Here is a 23,979-nt window from a genome sequence, read left to right on the forward strand (position 1 = left end):
ATAGAAGGCTGATGTTATACCAAAATGAAGTGACTGAGTATTAACCTATAATATATACTGTCTGTTCAACCAGCAACCAATTCAAAATGACTTGTGGTTACTTACTTGATGAGAAATTGGCTTCAGTGTGAACGGGAGGAGTGGAAGGAAGGAAAGATGGGTATCCAACAAAGAAGGACCTTAAAGAACGTTCAGAGAGAAGAGGGGAACGTTGAGCAGGGATGTTCTCGCAGCTACCAACACTATTGTGAATCTTCAGGTTTAGTGGTTTGTTCTTTTTCTTTGCTCTGGCAGAATGATACAAAGGTAACAAATCAGTAAAGACCTATTCACATGTACAAAACGAGCCCTCCAAATATAATAAAAGATTCACTACTTAGAAACAATAATGACTACAGAAACAACTACTGCTGGACATTAAAAGAGATGCAAAAATCTTTCTGCCTCTGTTCAACTTTGATTAGTTCTTAAATAACTTTCTGGGATTTTACTGCAGGATTGATCAAATTTCAAGTTCTAGTACCCACTGCAAATACTTCAACAAATTGAACAAAGGAAATATCTTATAAAGTAGTAGGTAGACATATTTCAAATACAATACAGTTCTTCATTTTCCACAGATCTAACTGCTGGGCCAGTGGAAAATATCAAGGAACACATTGGAAAATTAAAATTTGCCTGCAAGTATCACATTAAACCTTTCTGTTTTGAATGAAGGATTAACAACAAAACTTGTTGCCTCCATCCCCACCTTCAAAAGGCTACTTAAAATCCACCTTTTTAACAATGTCTTCAGTCACTTCCCTTACCTGTTCTCTGGCTATTGTTTGCCTCACTGAAGGATCATGGGATGTTCCACTAGGTTAAAGGTGACATTTAAGCGCATGTTGTTGTTATTATTGAGGCAAATCAGTTTGAAGAGTACAGTTAGTGCTGATGGTGCATGACAACCATCTCCCCTCATTATTTTATACACTGGAAGGAATACAACTGTTAGAAAAATGCTTATTTAGAGAAACATTTTTCTATGGTTACATTAACAGACAGTTAGAGGGTCTTTGTTTTTGCTGGCTGGAGGTTTTGTAAATAATGGCCCCAATATTTGCTTGGAGCCTGGACGAGAAACAGTGAAATTTTTAATTTTACTGAGGTTTTTCCCACCCAACAGCCAGCTTGATTGATATGCTGATTATCTGTTAACAACTCAGGAATGAACGGTAGATGACTTAGAGATAGTGGGGGTGGTGTGGTGGCTGAACATGACAGAGAGGAGGGCCACTTGCAGAATATAATGAACAATGAACATCTAGAGAATTCTGTGGTGTGTGGAATAGTAGCAATCAGAGATTACCAGGCGTGGGTTGGGGGAGGTGGGGACGTGAGATGCATGGGTGAGAGGGTGCGGGTGGAAGGGGTGGGAAAAGTTGAAGATTGCTTGGAGTGGAGTCAGACATCAGCGGGGTCTGATCATGGGGTGCATAAAGAGATATGATTGAGGGCTTGGGGAAATACTCCTGTTCCTCTTGGCCCAGAAGCAGTACACTTACCTCATGGCTTTTGCCTCCTTTTACATGCTGGGATTCCTGCAGTAACCTAGTCTCCACTGGTTAAAGATAAACATTTTGGTAAAATGGGTGCATGCACTGCCCGAGAGAAGATTGAATGTCTGCCCCCTGACTTGCCTCCGTTAAAACTGGGTGGGTAGGAGACAGATTGGGGTTGGGTTTGGGAAATGGAAAATTTTTACCTTGCACCCAAACATCCTTGGGGATTTAAGATCCTCCCCACCACCCCCCTGGCTCATGAGAGAGTTAATCAGGAGAAATAATCCATGAATTGGCTCTTCTAAAGGAGAGAATGGGGGACAATTAGATGACTATGTATATGTGCACTCAAACTGAAAAATGATGTGATTACATATAAAGATTAAATAACTTACATTTGTATAATTTAGAACTGGGCGTTGATCCAATTCTGATAGGGTTGAATTTTTTGCCATGTCGGGCGGGCTCAGCAGGAGCGGTCACAGAGCCGACCGCCGCCCACGATCGGCTCTGCACCACCATTTTACACAGGCGGGCCAATTAAGGGCCACCCAGCGTAAGGCGCGAGTGGCAGTGCTCAGCGCTACCTGTGCGGGCGGGAGGAGGAGGAGGGAGAGTTGGGGGCAGCATTCTTTCGCGCATGCACGAAAGCACGGAGCTGCCTCAGGGAGATTGAAGCGCTTTAGAAAGAAATAAATAAATGGAAAAAAATTTAATTAAACATGTCCCCTCATGTGACACAGTCACATGAGATGGGACATATTTTTACATTTCAGAAAATTTTTTTCTTTAATTCATAGAAGCTTTAGGAAACCTCATCCCGCTCGTGGATGAGATTTCATAAAAAACGTAAAGACCCCTTGGCCTTTTTGCCTGCCCGCCGACCATGAGGTTGGATGGGCAGTGTAAAGTTGACCTTAATTACTTCCTTAATTGGCCTTTTTAATATTGGTGAATGAAACATTGCGAGACAGCGCGCGGGACGCACACCCAACATCATCGCGCATCATTTTACCCGCCGGCGTGTCAGGTCCGCCCCCGCACGCCGACTGAAAAATCCTGGCCATAGTTTCTGGACTCCAATTATGTTGTTTGTGACTGACTAATATGTGCTCGGTCAAATGCCTTCCTCTAAGCTAGTCGCCCAGTAAAAATCGATCCCCTAATTGATAAATTTTTTATTTTTCAAATTCCTTCATATGACTCAAAGGTATTTCACCAAAGTGTTTCTGGATTTGCTTTAGCACGCTTTATTTGCAACCTTCCAGGCACATGCAAGATATGAACTTACAAAACGACCACTGTTCAGATGCAAATATAAGTTTGTACCAACTTCGTGGCAAGATTCTGAAAGATATCTGTGGTGGCTGAATCCAAATATTAGTATTTTTTGTGCCATTTTATTTTTGAATTTACCGTGCAGTTTTTCAGTTTTAATATTAGGTTCATTGCAAACTTTAAGGGGGCAAAATTCGATTTGGTTGGTAGTTCAAGATAACGGGAGTCATATCTGCCGCTTCTTCTAATCCCTGCCGATATCCCATTCCATTGCAGCCAGCTGGCTGGGTGATGACAGTGAAGTATAGCGAGGTAGGGTCTACCAGATGGTCAAAGACCCGCGGGAATTATTGGTGCTGTCTGTGGAGAAACGGGGAAGTTACTAGAGGGAGAGTTTGTAAGTCTGTGATTTGTATTTTAAAATGTTTTTTGTCAGCCAACTTTTTTATTTTTATAGTGGCATGGTTGAAGAACTGTCACGGTGCTTGCTTAAAATTTTGGGGGTATTGGGGAGGAAAGTGAAACTAGGGGAGAAAAATTTTGCATATTCTGACTAATGAATAACAAAAATGGAACGTAACCAAGGTGAAATATACAGACGAGGAAACATTTATCCAATGAGAAAAATGACTAGTTATTGAATGGTTACATGATATAGGACAGACTCATGCAAGGATGATAGACACAAGTCATTTTCTGATAAAATAGTCGAATGCATTGTGAAAGCACCTTTATTGTCTCTGTATTACTTTCTCCCATTAAAACTATGCAGATGACCGGAATAGTACATTGTTTCCCCTTTTATCTTGAGGACATGAGGTCGTGTTTCCTGCATTATTACCATACAACAGGATTTCCTCCTGCAGCAATTACATTTTGTGCTCGTGAAATTAGTTCATCTTGAATAATAATTAAATTGTAAAGCCATCATGCCTTTCTGACAGATCCATTATTTCTAACTGGAGAACAAATGAATAGCTTTTTGAAATTGAGGTATTCATTTTGTAAAATAATGCGGAGAAATAATTTACAAAGTAGTAGGACATTTATTGGCACTTGAATGTGATAAAAACAGTAATACAAATACTGCATGACAGGATAAGGCACATGGTTGCATCAGATCAGACAGCTGTATCAAGAGTGGCATGTGGTACTTGTCAAAATGAGGAATAGGTCATCCAAATTGGGAGCTAAGAGTGGTTTCACACAGTATTTTCTGTAGCTATAAAATAGTTTCACGGCAATGACAATGTTAATGTGTTAGCACCATGTTGAGCTTTCCATTTAAAACCATTTATGTTGTAGTAAAATAATTTGATAGTTATAACTTTAATTTGCAACAGGACTTTCATAATTCCATTTTATGAAAATATAATGTAGGGAATACTACAGGGAAATATTACTGATTTTTATTTGGGTCCTTCACAATGGGATATCACATCATTAACAGTGGATAAATTAATTTATCACTATAAATGTTGCCCCCACATGTTGCGCAAATTTCCACAAAATAGCTTGTTTATTATGTGTATAGATTGTGACAATTCCTCCTTCAACTCAGACAGAGGCTAATAAATTTCACACATGACTGACTTGCAGCAATTCACTTGTGAACATGGCAGTACCATGTTTATAGTATCTGGCTGGAACTGCTGTACTGTAGCCTAGGAAGAGTTTCTCACTAGTGTCAAGTCAGCCACCAGTTTGGATTTATACTGCAACTTTAGCATCATTACAAAGCAGAAGACACTAAAATTTCCATATAAGCATACCCAAACCAAGTCAATAGGGGGGTGGAATTTGACCTGGCCAGGGATGCAGAATGGGCATATCACATCTGCCCCCAGTTGTCTGTGGCCTCACTTTAGCCTTATAAGTCCCATCTGCAAGCACTTTTTCATTCTAAGTCCATCGATATGGAAAACTGGCTGCCCCCTTATCTGGTACCTCAGGATAAACTTCAAACTCTCTCCAACTTCAAATCCCATTTGTTTTGCATCTCTTATTAGTTTATCCTCAAGTTTTTTGGCAATCACCAAAACTTCACAATCATGAGGACTTCTGCTTCCAAACTGTTCTGTGGCCTTTATTTTATTGTGTAATCTATTCAAGCTATGGCCTCCACTTGCACATTATGTCTGTCAGGACCAAGACGGCAAAATCAACCTATTGCAGTATCAGAGGGTCTTTTTCCACTATGTGATCATTCTCTGATGCATGAGACACTTCTGGACCCTCTATCAGTGCTTGCACTGTGCTTTCTTACTTTCCATTATTTCATCCCATCTGCTGCACTTCTTAACCATTATCCTGGACATTCAAACTATATTTAAACTTGCCATTACCTTTTTCTGCACATCCCTCCATTCACTAGACCCCCTCTAGAATAGATATCACTACTATATCCAACAACCAGTTTAAGTTTGTGTCTTATTATAGGGGCTGAAGTGAATGCCCAGTTAATATCCACCACCTGCATCCACTTAAATGCAATTAACTGTTATCCCTGGTGTCCCAGGGTATATATTTCTCAATCAACAACACTAAAAAAAAGTTATCTGGTCATTAACACATTGCTGTTTGTGGGAGCTTGCAGTCCACAAATTGGCCTCTGTGTTTCTGATATTTCAACAATGGCTGCACTTAAAAAGCACTTCATTTGCTGTAAAGTGTTTTGGGGCATCCTAAAGTCGGGAAAAGTTATATATAAATGCAGTTATTTCTTTCTAATTTTCTACTGTACTCTCAGCGTACAAGCAGATACCATACTCAGTGTTCTAATACTATATTAGTAGCATACATGTGGATACTATAATTCCAGTGTACCAAAACTGTGCTATGCAAGTAGATTATTACAGAGCATTTCATCTGGACAGCATAGGCATCTTTGAAACTTATATTAAAAAAGTCACTCCACTTACAAAATCTCTTATTTAGCCTGAGCAAGGACTTCTACAATGTAATATCATTTTGAACATTAATATTTATAGGCTGTCAAATCAGATGAGTAACAAATATATGTTGGAATCACTTTCTTGGTATATTTCTTTTAAATGTGTGAAGCAAACTTTGAAACCTGCAGCACTGCAAGACAATTCATTTTATCAGTGGGAAGAATTTTCCCCATGTCAGGTGGGTCATGCGGGAGCCAGCGTGGGCGGTCGTGGACTCGATCGCCGGTGATCGGGACCGCACCACCATTTTATGCAGGCGGGCCAATTAAGGCCCGCCCAGCGTGTTTGGTGACTCCCAGGGATGGCGGGAGTGGGCGGGCGGTGGTGGATCGGCAATCGCCGCCGGGTCGAATGGCGACCCGGCAGCCTGTTTAAAGACCAAGCTGCAGCCACACCAAGGCTGCTGGACATGGCCAGAGGTTGGGGCCAAGGCATATCCAGGCTGGCCATGCAGGAGGGTAGGGCGGGTGGTCACTGTGCTCCCAGGTTTTCAGACGAGTGCATTGCTGCCCTCCTCGAGGAGGTGGCAGTATGGCGGGAGGTGCCCGTCCCCGAGGACAGGAGGAGGAGGCCACCCCACTTGACCAAGCAGGCGTGGGAGGTGGTAGCAGAGGCCATGGGCTTCCATGATGTGGTGTGATGCTCATGGACCCAGTGCCGCAAGCGCTTCAATGACCTGCTGTGCACAGGAAGGGTAAGTAGCATGTTGGCATCGTTCAGTTCACCCATCATGTAAGCTTCTCCCCCTCTGGCGCCCCACCCATGTCTGAGTGGCCCGAGTGCAATGAGTCATTGACAGCATATGTCCTTAGCTGGGAAGCCCAGCAGATATTCCCTATGCGTTGGTCAGCCTGAGAGGGCTGTGATGAGATGGGTTCTGCACCCGCAGCATGTGATGGACTGACACCCACATGACTGTGGTAGGGGCAACCTGAAAAAGCTACGCCCAGGCGCAGTGTTCAAACTCCACGACATGTCGAAGTCAGGGTGATGACATGGTGGGAGGAGATCTTCAAGGTCCTGTGGCACAGATGGATGTGCTGCCCTCTGTGCTCCACGTCACTGTGCTTCCTTGCAACGGCAGGTACAACTGTGTGCCCCCAACAGTGATGAAGGCAGCATGTGGCCAAGGGGTGGGGGGGTGGTGGTTGGCGGTAGGACACACCAGGCATATTTGTGTGAGTGCTGGCCAGCAGTGGGGGAAGGATGCACTGCACCCCTGCAATGGCCAACTGGGCTTGGGGTGGGCCGGCCGCCGGGAGATTGATGGTTCAAGTATCACTTATCAATGCTATTTTTTCATTTCCAGGAGAAGAATTCTCATAACAACACCGAGCAGCTGAGGACTGGCGGTGGGCCAGCCCAGATATTGATGCTCAGCCACTTTGAGCAGGAGGCCCTCGACCTGGAGAGGCGGCACGTGCCCATGTCCGCTGCAGCGGAAGAGGCTGGGGTTCCACAGGCAGGTATGCGTGGCCAGTACTTACATCACCAACAGTCTCTCAACATCCATGGCAGTGGATGAGTGATGTAACCAACATGGTTTGCCCATTGCGTGTGGAATGATGAGCGCACGATGAGCCGGGGGACAGGCATGTACCTTGACATTGCCCACACGCTAACTGATCGAGCATCCTCACTCTTCCTTTCAGCATCAGCGGCGTAGGCCCGGGACCCGGAGCAGCAGGGGCTCCCTCTGACACCTGAGGGGCATGAAGTTCCAACATCACCAGTGTCACACCATCTTTGCCAGGCAGGCACCAGCGCAGATACTGGCACCTCAGAGGGCATCATATCTTCGGCTAGTGTCCCGGGTCACAGTGGTGAGGGCGCTTCACAGTCGCTGGAGGAGCTGGCGGAAACAGACAGTGCCGGTGGCGCCCGCAGTCGGAGGTCTGCAGGGGCCCAGGCACATGCTCAGTCCGTCGCTGATGATGAGCTTCCGGAGTCGTCAGCGATGTAGCCAAGTGCTAACATGCGGCCAGGAGTGTGGGGCCATCTGGTAGAGATACATGAGGCTGTGCTTGGCTTGGTGTCAGTGGTGGAGGAGTCTACGCAGACCATAGCCAATGCATTGAGCCTCATGGCTGAGCGCCAGGCTTACTCCATGGAGAGTCTCATGGAGAGGCAGCTCCAGGGACAGGACCAGGGGTTCCTGGGGTTGCGCTTGAACCTGCAATCCCTCACAGGGGCATTGACCTCATGTGGTCTGTGCCCGTGTCGGCGGTGGTTTGGGCACCAGGTATCTCACCTTGGTGCCCATCCATCTACGGTGAGCAGGGAGGGCCGAACAGACCTCATGTCGGCGGAGTAGCTGCCTGTCGTTTCTGCTGGTGCCTCTCAGGGCGCTCCGGATGAGGGCGGCAGCTCCTCCGCCCCTCTGGCACTGACCACTGCACCCAATGAGGCTGCGACGACTGAGGATATGCCAGCTGCAGAGCTGGCAGCTCCCTCCCAGGCGGTGCTAGGACAGGCTCGACGGGCCAGAGGACATCTGCCAAAGTCATTGAGGCCAACAGGACATTAGAGAGAGCAGGCTGTCTCAGATACCAGTGCCAGCGAGGGGGCACCACAAAGACGTAGCGCCCGCAAACGTAAAATGAAGGCACCTTAGGCACACCCCGGGTTCATCACTGGTGGTTTTATGTTGGCCCCACTGTGAGTTCCTTCTGATTGTGTGTGAAGTGCAACACCATTTTATTTCTGTTATGTCAAGAGATTTCTGTTACAGCATTACATTTATGTCATCTAATATGGCTGGGGGTGCCTCTTTTCTCAGGCAGGTACATGGATTCCTGAGATTTGATGAGTGATTTGTGTGTCATTTACATTTATTGACTGGGCCTATCGCCAATGCTCCTATCCAGACAGATTTTGCACTAAGGTCTCCAGGATGGAGGCTACAGGCCAGGCTTGTGTTGCAGATCCATATGTCCTGTGCTAACTAAAGGTTCCTTGGGTTAGAGCGTCCCGGGTGTCCCTGCCTCCCTGGAGTATGCCCGGGTCAGCGTGTGCCCCCTCAGCATTTCCCTGTGCATACTCATCCTCGGACTCACTGCTGGGCTCATCGTGTTCAGCCACAGCCGCTCCGTCTACATCTTCTTCGTCCACAGCGTCCCCCCTTTGCAGCTCAAGATTGTGGAGAGCGCAGCATGCAACCACTATCAGCAACACACGGTCTGGAGGGTACTGGAGTACACCCCTGGAACGGTCCAGGCATCTGAAGCGCATTTTGAGAAGACTGATGGCTCTCTCCACCACAGCCCTTATGGAAGCGTGACTTCGATTATACTGCTGCTCAGCTTCTGCTCTTGGATGGCGGAGAGGCGTCATGAGCCACCTTCTGTGGGGATAGCCCTTGCCACCCAGCAGCCATCCATCCAGCCGAGCCGGAGCACTGAAGAGCCCTGGAACCTGCGAGTGTCTGAGGATGAAGGCGTCGTGGGAGCTGCCTAGGTACCTTGCACAGACTTGTAAAATCAGCATCCTGTGATCACACACTATCTGCTCGTTCATGGAGTGGAAGCCCTTCCTGTTGACGAAGGCGCCAGGCTCACCTCCTGGCGCCTTGATGGCCACATGTGTACAGTCTATTGCGCCCTGGACACGGGGGAAGCCAGCAATGGCCACGAAGCCTCTGGCTCACTCTGTCTGGCTGGCCTCGTCCCAGCGGTAGTGGATGAAGGTCAATGCACACCTGAACAGAGCGTTTGTGACTGCTTGACACAAGTGTGGACAGCTGATTGCAAGACACCACAAAGATCACCCACCGATCCCTGGAAAGAGCCGGAGGCATAGAAGTTGAGGGCAGCTGTGACCTTTAGAGCCACTGGCATGGGATGTCCACCCACACAGTTAGCTGAGATCTCTGGATCAATCATCTGACAGAGACTGTTGACTGTCTCCCTTGACAGATGGAGCCTCCTTCGGCACTGCACCTCAGACATACTGAGGTCGGTGCTTCACCTTCTGTATATCCTGGCAACAGGATAATACAGTCTTCTGCAGCCCCTTGTGCCTTGGTCTACCTCTTAGCCCTGCACCCCTTGTGCCTGCACCTGTCCTCCCAAAGGTGGCTCCCTTGCAGGCTGAATGTGCACTCCTGGCCTCCTCCCCCTTCTAGCCCTCCCTTCCTCCTCAGATGAGGTGCCTCCAGTGGAGAGCACAACTCCCATTCCCAGGCTCAGGGAGGCTTGCTGAAACCTGCAGGCTCCAAAACAAACCCTCACTGAAAAGTGCTGACCTGAAGGCTACGAGTCCAGTCCAAGCAGCTGCTACGCATTTGAGACTTCTCCACCTCACACAGGCAAGTTTCACTAACTTCTGAGCAGTAACTTTTAAATGTCTGGATTCGCCAATCCACTGAGCCCTCTTCTCCCGCCCGTGGATGAGCTTCATGCAAATTTCTAATACCCGCCTGCCCATTGCGCCCGTGCGACGAGCCGAAGATCGCACGGGTGCCTTAAAATCCAGGTAATTGGAGCCTCAAGTGGCCCATTAGTTAATGGTGGTCGCGCAACGGACATTGTCGCGCGCACCGAAATATCGCGATGGCGCGCGGTGACGTTGGGATGCGCGCTCGACGTCACCGCGCGTCATATCACGCGTTGGCCTGCGGGTCTCGACCCCCGCACGCCGACGGAAAAATTCTGCCCAGTGAGTAAGAGACAAAAATATGTCTTCAATGCATAAACAGAGGATGCATGAGTTGCTCAGGGTTTTGAAAAGTGACCCAGATGTTGGATTGGAGTTTCCCAGAGCTGGAAAAGTAATCTTGAAAATCTTTTTAGCTCTTTTGGTCACATATCCATGTGGGTGTAGATTAATCAATGTAAAAGCCGCACTTCTGCGGTGTGAAATCTTTTAGAGAGAAGGCCAAAGAGACAACAGTTTTTCAGTGAGACTGGCATTGTTGGAAATAAGTTATGTTTAACTAAAATCAGACTCTGCAATGCTTTATTGGTATCATAAAGGGAAACTTTCAAGGATCTTCATGATACATGTTGATAACTTTTTGTGGGATGCTATGCGAACTGTGCTATTAATAAGATTAAGGCAGAATTTAAAACTGGGAGACAGTCTTGTGAGGCGCTTAAATATATTGGTTTAAATATTACGCAGAATAGGTCTAGAATAACATTAAGTCAACAATCCTATTTCGGGAGTGTTACTCGCATCCCAGCTAATCAAGCTAGGTCAACACAGAAAGGTGATGTTATATCTGAAGAAGGGACAGAGCAATGGCGAAGCTTGATTGGTCAGTTGAACTGATTTTATATTCAGGCTAGACCAGATGCTTGATTTGATGTATTAGAGTTGAGTACTATGATGAAACACTCTAGAGTAGAGAATGTTATGAGGGGCCTAGATAGGGTAGACAGGAAAGACTTGTTTCCCCTAGTTGAGGGGTCAATTACTAGGGGGAATAGGTTTAAGGTGATTGGTAGAAGGATTAGAGGAGACATGAGGAAAAGCTTTTTCACCCAGACGGTGATAGGCATCTGGAATTCACTGCCTAAGTAAGTAGTTGAGGCTGAAACACTCAACTCATTTAAAAGGTACCTGGATCTGCATCTGAAGTGCTGTAACCTGCAAGGCTATGGACCAGGTGCTGGAAAGTGGGATTAAAATAGGCGGCTAGTTTCTTTTTCCTCTTTTTGGCTGGCGCAGATATGATGGGCTGAATGGCCTCTTTCTGCACCATAACTTTTCTATGGTTCTATGTTTTAAGGGAAATTAAAACATTTTAAAAATTAAATCTCCAGAAATGATTACTTAAGTTCCCATCCTTAAGTGATCCAAAGAATGTGAAATAAGTCATTTTTACCAAGATTTCATAAGCTAACCTTCCTGATGGGTATTCTAATGTAGTTGGGTTCATAACATTTCTTGTGGGTGAAAATGGGAAATATTGTCCTTTAGCTCAGGAAGATAAGAAAATAAAAAGGGGTGTTAAGCTGCTTTAACTGCTGAACAATGGTTCTCGTGGAGGCAGTGGATATTGGATTCTACTTGTCAAATATTTTAAGTGGGATTCTGTACAAGAGGCATACTGAAAATAGTATATCTATTGCATGTGATGTAGATAATTGTGGAATAAGTGTGACTGAGAAAAGGTTATGGATCGACCTTGCTGGATTGAAACAAATGCTGGCGAGACAGGAAATCTCTAAAATTAAATAAGTGGATGCAAGTCATCAACTGTCTGATTGTTTTACAAAAGAAAATAAATTTATAAAGACATTGTTAGGATTCTAGAGGGGAGTCTTCAATGCAGTGCTCTGAATATAATTTGTTTTGAAAATTTGGTTATACATATTAACACTTTTTTATTTAAAGAGAGAGACGAGAATATGTTATTTGCATGACAGTTACGTTTTATTGTACGCAGATGGTCAGCATTAATTGGGCATTCGCATGAGCCCCTACAGACAAACACAGACCAAAATTGTTATCGTTGGGTTAGGAGGTGTATACTTCTGATGCATAACTCTGTAAATAAATATGAAAGAGTGTAAAGGTTGCCTCCAGTTCTATCCTTCACCCAGCTTTCTGGAATAGAACAATAACTTTCTTGAAACAGTGCCATGGGTTCTTTTATGTCCACCTTAGAGAGCAAATTAACATCAGTTAACATCTCAACCGAAAGACAGCATTGCCGACAGTGCAGCACTCCCTCAGTACCGCACTGGAATGTAAACCTAGATTTTTCTGTTCAAGTCCGGGTGTGGACTTAAACCCAATCTTCTGACTCAACGGCAAAGGTGCTACCAACTGAGCCAGGCTGAAAGTACAGTATCAACTTATATAATGATGGTACAGTAATTGTAAAGCATCCACTCACACATCGATAGTACAGTACTAGAACAATAACGGTACAAATTTTAAGTGGATAGAAAGCAAAGATTTTTTCAATAATGGTATATCAATCAATTCATGGAGAAATATCAATTCCACAAAAGTCGTACTACTTAAGTAAAACATTAACAAATGAAGTTTGAAAGGTGGAATTTCAGTATTTTAATACAGGCTCTTGAGCATATTTTATTCTTGAATGACACGTACAATAATAAACTAAGCTTTGATGATTATTGAGTCATATTTTAGAGAAAAATTAATCTTTCTGTAGGCCTTTATTGCAAGCAGATTTCAGTACAGGAGTAAAGATGTCTTGTTGCGATTGTATACAGCCTTGGTGAGACTGCACCTGGAGTACAGTGTACAGTTTGGTCTCGTTACCTACAGAGGTTTAGAGGGAGTGCAACGAAGGTTCACTAGACTGATCCCTGGGATAGCGAGATTGACCTATGAGGAAAGATTGAGGACACTGGGCCTGTATTCTCTAGAGTTTAGAAGAATGAGGGGCAGTTTCATTGAAACATACAAAATTCTTACAAGGCTCGACCAAGTAGATGCAGGAAGGATGTTTCCCCTGGCTGAGGGATATAGAGCCAGCGGACACAATCTCAGAATAAGAGGTAGGCCATTTAGGACTGAGATGAGGAGGAATTTCTTCACTAAGAGCTTGGTAAATCTTTGGATTTCTCTACCCCAGAGGGCTGTGGAGGCTCAGTCATTGAGTATGTACAAGACGGAGATCAATAGATTTCTAGATAGTAAGTCATCAAAGGATGTGGGGATAGTGCGGGAAAATGGCAGTGAGGTTGAAGAACAGCCATAGTCTAACTGAATGGCAGAGCAGGCTCAAGGAGCTGAATGGCCTACTCCTGCTCCTATTTCCTATGTTCCTATGTTTATAAACTCTGGAACAGGTTTACTGATCAGGTTTCTGGTTGGTAATCAGTTATTAACAACCGTCCAACTATAAGAGTGCTCATCTTATGTGATTTTGCAGAGTCCACTTTACTTATGTAGTGTTGGCAAGCTTTTGAAAGTTATTGGGGCCCAACATTGGAAATTTGCCAACAGAAGTAGGGAATCACATTTAAGGAGAATTAAATTGCTGCCCACAAGGAGCAGTGAGTATATTTAAAGGGACGCAAACTTCCAGGTAAGTGGCTGTGCATAGGATGTCTTGGTAGCAATTTCAAAAACTGTATACATTTTTGGAAGTCGAATTGTTTGAGACCATGAAAATAATGTAGCAAATACTGTACCACACCAAAAATAGCAACAGTTACTACTGATGGGTGCAGGTCAATCTGTTATATGCTATGTCCAATTACATTATAACGTGGCTAAACAGTCCTGAAGCCTTTTACCTCTATTTTAGGTTAGTTGCAAATCTGGACTGAGCGGTATCAAAATAGATAAATAGGTTTCCCACACCAACATTGCCCACAATTCTCCCATCAGCGTGGACAGAAAATCATGGCCAATGTGCCTATAACTTCCTGGTACACATATCTAGAAGGATAAGGGCAGCAGATGCATGGAAACACCACCATCTGGAAGTTCCCCTCCAAGTCATTCACCATCCTGACTTGGAAATATATCGCCATTCCTTCACTGTCGCTGGGTCAAAATCCTGGGACTCCCTTCCTAACACCACATGGACTGCAGCAGTTAAACAAGGCAGCTCACCATCACCTTCTCAAGGGCAACTAGGGATGGGCAATAAATGCTGGCCAAGCCAGCGAAGCCCACATCCCTTAAATGAATTTATGAAGAAGTGGAGGTTCCTGTTGGCAGTGCAAACTTGGAAAATTAACCTCAATTGGATAATCCTTTTGTGATTAAAGACAATATCTAAACATTTTGATTTGGTTACATATTTTAAGCTATCATATAAATTCAATCTGTGCATACACATACGTTTTTGGAAAGGGAAATAATCCCGTCTTTGTCATGTATGAATGCTTTAGATTTACACTTTTAGCTTTAAGGCTCCCTTGATGTAATTTCTCAGGCTCTATTTTATGGTCTGATACACCACAATAATGGGGCAATAACCACCAGCCTTCTTCCTCTCAGTAAATGTAACATACAGGAAAATTCACTGAAGGCATTTCAGTCTTCATTCTGAATTAACTTCTCCTCTGCATACTATGAGCAATGAACAAGATCTAGCATAACCTGTGGGGGAGACTTCAGGATTCCTAAATCAGTTAAAAGCAACTGTGTCATGCCAGCACATTACATTCCCTTTTTCTACAGCACCTTCTTATCTTTTCAACAGATGGAGGCATATTAATATATTTGCCAATCAAAATAATTTAAAAAATTCTTTTTGCTGCTCGAACATATATTTAATTCAAAATGTTGTTTTAATATGTTTAATATGATCTATATGACTGAGTGGCACACAACTGTTAGAAAACCTCCCTCAATCCATAGTAAAAAGGATAGGAAAATTTACGTGGAAGACAAGCTCTTTGAAAATGAGTCCTCAGTGGGTAATTCCACACCGATTACTGCCTTTCTTTACCTTTGTTCCTTACAATTATTTAATATGTCTAAGAAAGTGTGATCTCTGCTTTCTGACAAATGCATATTGTACACTTCGTACATTAGAGAAAACAGAGATGATGTGTCTACAACTCTTGTTGAATGATTCACTTTTTTGCCTGGGAGCTTAATTCCTGTCAGTTGATTAATCAATGGGGCCTTCCAATTGGACCCCATTCTTCATTTTTCAAATGGTTCGAGCATAATGCTTTGCTTAAACTCTCAGACACATCTTGATAGTAGTGGTGAGTCAAACTGGTATCTTACGGAACATTATAGTGTCAAAGGGGCCCCACTTCAGCATGTATTTTGTAAGCTAACATTTCATTCTGGCACTGAGGGGATGGTGTGCTGTCAGAAGTGCTATCTTTCAGATACTGCCGAAAAAAGAGACATGTCAAAGCTTTTTGTCTTGTACTCATCAAGACACTTCACAAGAATACCAATATAAGGGGAAAACAACAATTTATACTGTATGAGAAGAGAATGCTGATTGGTTGGCAAGTAGAATCTGATTGGCAGAGGTGTTGCCATGGAGAATGCACCAGTTGATGGTGACTGATATTTAACTTTCAGCATTGTTTGAAATTTAAACCTGGCAGCTTGACTCTGATTGGTCAAGGTATTTCCCTAAGGAATGAGACAACAAGTGGTTGTCACTGATTTTGTTTAGCTGAAATAGATGCAATGTGTGTACATGTTCTTTCTGTCTGCTAACAGGGCCCTGTGTATTAATATATACAGCTTCCAGTACATACAAATGTGCCACACTGCAAGCTCAACTGACAATCTTAAGTTGGCTGTCAGCATAAGAATTGAAACTTAGAGACTGCCTGCTATTACACCTTGATACCACTTCAGGCAGGGACAATCATTCTTGTCAGGGTGTGCAGGTCATTGGCCAGTCGTGAAGGCCAATGAGACAGTTCCAACACAACTAGTTCTTCCAGAAGCTTGAATGTTTATTTTTTTTCTTATCACAGGTGTTGTGGGAAGCAGAAGGAGAAATAACCGTGGGCATTTCTGGCTTGAGCTATGTCAGACAATGTTGTATCAGTCACCGTGGACTTGACGAACGACTCCAGGTTATGTCACTGAATCTTAGTATAAATAAGATGCTCCCTCTTCCATCTGATCAAGCTAAGCAAACATGATAGATAGAATGTACATTTAGTTATCCCAATGAGTGAGCAAGCACAGGACCTGTTGCTGTCAAAGAATCAAAGTGATTAACATATCTCCAAAAGCTAGTCTAAATTAGAATATGACACAGAGTGACACTGGCCCACTGCGTTCCACAGTGGTGGATCTGCTGGACAGGAACAACAGCAAATCATTCAAATTCTATTCCGTTCACACCAGTTCTAATCAGACTGCTATTCAGCAGAACTATATATTTCTTTAAAGCAATTATCTTTGTGAATGTGGCTCCAAATCCCAGCTAGCTGCTAGCTACCTGTTGGGGAGATTTAGAACAGCAGTGTAGAATGGCAGTGTGTTTTTCCTAAAAATGAAGAGCTTGGGTAATCTTAAGCAAACGTTTTCCCGCGCTTCCAACTCAGAATATGTTTTGCAACTAACCCTAAGTCAGACATCCACATTAATGACGCGTATTGAAAATCTCCACAATGGGGGATTTTGTGGTTGCACCAGCCACAAATAAGACGCACTGGGGCCACTCCCAACAAAGAAGAATAGAAATAACGCACCTCAAAACAATAACAAAAGCACCGAGGATCTTCAGAACAAGAGTTTATCCATTTTGGGGAGATGGTGGCGTAATAGTAATGTCACTGGGCTAGTAATCCAGAGGCCTAGGCCAATGCTCTGGGGACACGGGTTCAAATTCCATGTTGGCAGCTGGTGGAATGTGAACTCAATTGATAAATCTAGAACTGAAAGCTAGTCTCAGTAAAGGTGACCAGGAAACTATCATCGATTGTTGTAAAAACCCATCTGGTTCACTAATGTCCTTTGTGGAAGGAAATCTGCTGTCTTTATCTGGTCTGGCCTGCATAACACTCCAGTGTGGTTGACTCTTAACCATCCTCTGGAAGGGCAATTAGGGATGGACAATAAATGCTGCACTTGCCATCAATGACCACATCCCATGAAAGAAAAAAATAAATTTGTACTTGTGCTAAAATATATCTATTTGTAAATTCATAGCTTTATCTGAAAATTCAGTATCTCTATGATAACCAGCATATTTTCATTCTTCCATGTTTATTCCCAATTACCTCCCCCTTTTTCTCTAAATAATAATGGGATTTGAGTCGCAGGCACAATTGCATCTGGTGTTTCATTCAGGTACACATTCACAGTATTTAAATCCAGACAGCAAAGGTCAAGCAGGCTAAACAAAATGCCACAAGAAAAATCACGGATGACTGGAAATCTGAAAGGCAAGCAGAAAACGCCAAAATCTATATGGAGAACAAGTTAACGTAGACTTTTCACCAAAATTTCTTAAGAAAGATCTCACATCTGAAATGTTAACTTGTTTGTTCTGTTCACCAATACTGATGACTGGCTCAGTGTTTCTACCATTTTCTGTTTTTATGCCCATAAGCTTTTGATGATAAGATTCACACAGATGCACTTTCAACAACAACAACTTGCATTTCTATAGCAACTTTAACCTAGAAAAACACACCAAGGAGCTTCACAGCAGCATCATCAAAAAGAATTTAACACTGAGCCACATAGAGAGATATACAAGAGACCAAAAACTTGGTCAAAGAGATAGGTTTTAAGGAGCCTTTAAAGAAGGAGAGAGAGGTAGAGAGATGTTAGTAGGGAATTCCAGAGCTTAGGGCCCAGGGAACTGAAGGCATGGTTGTCAATGATGGAGCAATTAAAAATTGGGAATGGCCAAAGAGGCCAGAACTGAGAGATTGTGGAGGGTTGTGGGGCTGGCAGAAATCACAGAGAAAGGAAGGAACAGGACCATGGAAGGATTTGAAAACAAGGATGAGAATTTTAAAATCAAGACGTTTCTAGATCAGAGCCAATGTAGGTCAGTGAGCACAGGGGTGATGGGTGAACAGGACTTGATCAGAGCTAGGATTCAGGCAGCACAGTTTTGTATGAATTCAACTTTATGGAAGATGTAAGGCCGGCTGGGAGACCATTAGAATAGTCAAATCTAGAGGGGACATAGGCATGGATGGGGGTTTCAGCAGCAGATTAGCTGAGCCAGGGGCAGAGTTGGGTGATGTTATGGAGGTGGAGGTAGGTGGTCTTGGTGATGGAATGGTTATGTAGATGCAGCTCATCTCGGGGTCAGATATCACATGATTGTGAATGGTCTAATTTGGCCTCAGTTCTCAGTTTAAAAACTGAAATGGGGTGCTAGCGCCCCACCCCCCCCCCGCAGACTGCCACCAGGAGGTTGCCTCCTTTCATTGGCTGTGTTTTAGCCTCAGCAGGTGGCCCACATGATGACTGAAAAAGGGCCAAGAGGTTTTAATGCGTCCTTTTTGTGGTCTAATTGGCTATCCACCACTTGCGTGATTTTGCGGCCTCTTCCATGTTCGGTCCCACCTCCTCATCCAAACCAAAATTGAGCCATTGTGTAGACTGGTGATGATTAAATGTTGTGCTACTGCATTTGATTTTGCAAGCAACAGCTCTTTTTAAAATTAAAAACACGATAAGAAATATATTTGTCCTTAAAAAGTTCCAGTCATCACAAAGAGCCCTAAAAAGAAACACAGAAGCACACTTCCCCTCTCACTGACATCACGATGCCACTTGAATCTGTCAGAGTGCATGCTTAATGACGACAGCGCTATTGCCACAACATCCAGGCTTAATAAATCAAATATGCATGGGCAACAAGAGAATTCCAGGCATCAACACTGGATGCATGTAAATACTCATATAAATTCATAATCATGCCTTCAATTTCTTGCAATTTGAAGCTGCAATGCTTTTCATTAAAAGAAATGGATGATGCAAAAAATTAGTTCATCCTTGCCACACTTCAGCACTCTGATCTCCCATCTGTCTTCACTGAAGACTGAACATTATGGATGGTAATCAGCTTCAGTGTGATTTAAAACCAGCTACAGATTCCAAGTAATGTTCTTTAATGTTGATTGTTACGTGATAACACCATGGTTGGAGACCGGATGTACCCCCTCCCCCCCAGGAAATGCTACAGGACCCCTCGGAAGTCCCAATACAATAACTGTGGGAATTGCCCGGGAAGTCTGAACTTTCCCCTGCTCCCTGGGACGCTCCAAAAATGTTTCCAACTCTGAGTTAGAGTCAGAGAATTCAGACAGTTCTTACTTACCTGAATAGTTACTCAGGAGATGTTAAACAGATTAAAACCTGGATAACTAACACCTGGATAACTAGACAACTGACACCCCAAATGCCAACTCTGACCGCCCCTCCACACTGCCCTCAGCCAACCCCCCCATGCCGCCCCAACACCCCATGACCCACCTGACTCCCCCAACTCCCTGCGAATCTGATCTGACTAGCCCCTAGCACACAACTACCCGCCCATCCCCCAACTCGCCCTTCCAACTCAACCTAACTCCAAACCCCCCGACTCTCCCCTGATCCTCTGACTACCCTGAACCCCTGGCTCCCCCCAACCTGACCTGACTTGCCTTCACCACCTGGCTCCCCACCCCAACACCCGTGATCCAAACTGACCATCTTCTACCACCTGATTCCCCACCAACCCGACCTCACCACTCTACCTACCTACCACCCTATCCCCTCACCCACTCTGACCCTCCATCCCCGCCCTACCACTTTACCCACTTACTTTAGCCATCCTACTCATTTACCCACCTTACCCCCTCACCCACTTTACCCTCTTACTCACTTACCTTCTCTCCGTAGCTTTGCAAATAAGCTTTGGGACATTTAAACTCTTTGCTTACCAGAATACGGTAACTAGTGCTGTAAAAAGGCTGTGTGTTTTCTGCGTGGATTCGCTCCGCTGCTCCCTCTAAGGTTTCCTGCACTGACCTGAGTTCTGCAGGATCCTCCATCGGAAATTGTCTTGAAAAACCAGGGGAAGGTAAGTGTGTATTCTTTTGTCAGAAATAGGGGTTCCAACGCTGAACGGAAGATTCGGTCCAATGGCTTTGGCAAGGCTTTGTGAAAATCTATATGCTATTTACAAGGTAGCAGCATCACAATCACTACTTAGGAGGCAAAGTGTGTTTATCTCAATTAAATTCAACTTTCAGGACTGAACTTTTAGGCCCTGAAGGCGGTGGGCACAGAGACGAGTGGGCATGTAAACTCACACCACTAGCCAGCATGCCAGTTGGCTGGTTCTATCCCACCCCCAGCCACTTTCCAATTAGTGGGATGGGGGAGGGGTGGCAGGGCTACCTGCCCCAAGCTGTGGGTTACCAATTCAGCTAGTTAATGACGTATTAGGCCTAATGTTAGAGGCCAATTGGAATTTTCCAGTCAGCCTCCAGGTCGCCAGAGGTGTCGGGGAGCAGTGTAACTGCCTGGAGGCAGCCACCCAGCAGCTGACCAGGGGCCCAACAGACCAGGCAGGCTCAAATGTCCTCTCTTCCTGCATGATGTCAGCTGCAGGGCCCCCTGTGGAGGCCCCCCCACCCATCGCCACAATGCCCTGGCTTCTGAGGGGATTTTTTTCTGTTAGTTCAAAAAATTGGAGAGAGGGCGCTCCCTCTCACTTACCTGGAAAGGCAGCCTGTTGCTTCTTCTGTGCTGGAGGGCCTCCTACTGGCCCTCCAGCTTCAAGAGCCTGCCCACCATCCTTAATTGACATGGCCTCTGGTCACAACCAGCCATTTTGAGGAAAATCATAGCTGAGTAACTATGTCCCCTCAAACAGTGTGGGCTTCTGGTCCCCAGTGGAGCTCAAAGGTAGGGTCCTGAAGCCCGCAATGAAAATCCTGCCCTCAGTGCTTAACAGCTAACACAATCATGGTTTTTATATCACATTACATGTATATAACCTACAATACGATAAATGGAAATATGTTAACTTATTCAGTAAATTATAGAATAGAAATTAAGATTCCTCTAATCATATTGTTTACATAGTTTTTCTTTGAATGACCTCAATACCATTTCTAATTGAGAATCCAACATGGGGAGTAGCATAATATTTAAAACCTTAAATTTAGATTCTTCTAACAGAACTGAACCTTTCAGCTTGCATTATCCTTAGTGTTAGCCTACCATGAAAGGAACTTTGGACTGAATCTTCTGAGGAATGGCAATCATTGTCGAATTGCCATTCTGCTCCTTTTTTGCACTGAGACTGAGCTCCGTATTTCTGGCCCAGACTTCTGAACTGGGTTTCTACAGAAATGCAGAGCATACCTGTTCTGGGATTCCTTCTTGGTGCAAGATCGTCGGGGAAAGCCAAGCCACACCCGCTTTTTACAGCATTAGCTGCCATATTTTGGTAAGTCTTCATTCACTAAAACAGTGAATAGCTTTGGGACATTTAAATAGCTTTTCAATGTTTTAGTGAATGAATGTGTGAGGTAATGGATAGGGTGGCAGGATGATAGGCAGGCAGGGTGGTAGGATGGCAGGGTGGTGGGTGGCAGGGAGGGTAGGCTGGCAGGTGGTAGGTGGCAGTGGTAGGTGGCATGGTGGGCGAGGTGGCAGATAGCAGAGTGGGAAGAGTGGCAGGGTGACAGGTTGCAGGGTGGGTAGGGTGGTAGGTGGCAGTGGTAAGTGACATGGTGAGTAGGGTGGTGAGGTCAATTCAGGTCAGGTTGTGGGGGGAGTCAAAAGGTCAGGGGAGAGTCGGAGGGTTAGGGTGAAGTCTGACGGTCGGGTGATGAGTCAGTGGGGAGTTGGGGGGATCTGGTATACAGTTACCCAGGAGTTAGACATGTAATTTTCTGATCTACTATTTCCTGGGTAAATGAGTCAGAACCCTTTGAAGCCTCTGACTCTAACTAGGAGGTTTGCGGATGCAGGGGAATTGCCCATTGGAAGTTGAAACTTCCCAGGCAATTCCCACAGAGTCCTGGTGTTGGGACTTCTGAGGGATCCAGTAGTGCAACCTCCGGGTACTTCTGGTCTCCAACCATCCGCAGACCGGAAGATCTGGGCTCTTATCAATCAATTTACTCCTTCTGCAAGCATCATGTGATCAATATGTAATATGGCTTCATAAAACATAAATGTATGAATTTAAATACAATTTAGAACACGTAAAAAATGAACAAAGCTGAACAAATCCATATAGAATGGACTTCAAGTTTTAAGTAGGAATCTTCCCATTATTGATAGTCCAGTGAGGCCTCTACAAGCAAGACTGAAAAAAGCAGAACTGAGAACTTTTCCTCAGTGCTAGCACCTCTGATCTTTGATGAACTTGGTCCATTGCAGCCAAATTCACAGTTCACACTAAAAACAGAAGGAACTCAGCAGGTCTGGCAGCCTCTGTGAAGAGAGAAATAGAGTTCATGTTTTGAATCCAATATGGCTCTTCTCCAATGCATTAACTCTGTTTCTCTCTTCACAGATGCTGCCAGACGAGCTGAGTTCTTCCAAGACTTTCCGGTTTTATTTCAGATCTCCAGCATCCACAGTATATTGCTTTTACCACAGTTCACACTGTTTGGACGTGACTAGGTTTACATTAAATACAAGGACAAATTCAATACTACAAACACTAGGGATCATTAGAGAGCAGCACCTGTAGGACAATCAGGGCTACAGAGTTGTAGCCCTATCTCTTACTTGTCCTCCTAACCAGTAAGGGAGCACCGGATTGATGAATAACCCGAAACATGAACTTGTTGTTAAGACCCAAGTGCATTTGAATGGGAAATGCAGACGGTGAGAAGGTTATGTTGAAAGGGGAATTAATGTGGGGTGAGAGTGGGATAGGGAGGGTTTTGCCTGGTGATGGGGCATCTGCAGGCAGTGGGGTGGTTGATGGCGAAGGAATTGACATCCAATGGTTCGGCTGGAAATGGAAATGCAGCTAGTAGAGAAATGAGGAAGGTTTGAAATTTTGGTCATAGTGGGACATAGTGAGGCAATAAAGCTTGCTCATTGCTTTTCCTCACAATGCTTTGAAAGTAATTCCTTGGCTATAAAGGACTTTGAGATGTCGACAGGTTATATAAATGCAGGTTCTCTCTTTCTCCTTCAATGGGAGAGTTTGGGGGAAAGGAAGAGTTGCTCATGGTGAATTGATGAATGACATTTATCTTGCTGGGATGGAGAGATTACCACAATCCAACTCAGTGAGTGAAAAGGACTGAAATCTTGCTCAACTGAGGGATGTATGGGGAAAATTAGGTTCAGTGCAGGGGATATTAATTGTATAAATTAAAGTTAAGTATATACAGGTTGGAGGGTACTCATTGGAAATTACTTATTGTTATGGGCAGGTGAGAAGTGGTAGAATGGCTCCCTTCTCTTTCCACGCCTTATTTGACCGCAACAGTTTTTTTTTAAAGAATACGCTTGCCAATTCAGTGAGTGTTTAACTGTTTAAGTGCTGTGACTGTAAAAGACACACGCAGACAAGTTTACTTGTAAGTTTTTTAAAAGAGAATAGTTTTTATTGTACATAAGTCAGTTGTATATGGATCTAGTAAAGTGATGATTTAGATGGTTTCTAACTGGGCTTGATGGTCTTTCTGGATTTTGTGTTGGCACGCTGTTGACATACAATTTATAACTTTGCTTCTGGAGTCAGCAGCTACTGGGTTGATTCTTAAAACACTGCCTTGTGCATGTAGATGTTCAAACAACAGGCAGGGCTCAAGCTTGCAGGATGGGTGTGGAGATAGAGACAGAGACAG

The 23,979-nt window shown here is 44.3% G+C and overlaps 1 protein-coding gene across 1 annotated transcript in view; it reads right to left on the reverse strand.

Moving 5' to 3' along the window:
* The window catches only part of LOC144688002 (kinase suppressor of Ras 2-like), a 206,054-nt gene that overhangs the window by 12,407 nt on the left and 169,668 nt on the right, over positions 1-23,979 (reverse strand). Inside the window, exon 5 of the mRNA XM_078554657.1 lies at positions 106-287. Within this exon, the coding sequence (XP_078410783.1) occupies positions 106-287 (182 nt within the window). The remainder of the gene's footprint in view (positions 1-105; positions 288-23,979) is intronic.

Source organism: Cetorhinus maximus, chromosome 12 (assembly GCF_964194155.1).
Source record: "Cetorhinus maximus chromosome 12, sCetMax3.hap1.1, whole genome shotgun sequence".
NCBI classification, from domain to species: domain Eukaryota; kingdom Metazoa; phylum Chordata; class Chondrichthyes; order Lamniformes; family Cetorhinidae; genus Cetorhinus; species Cetorhinus maximus.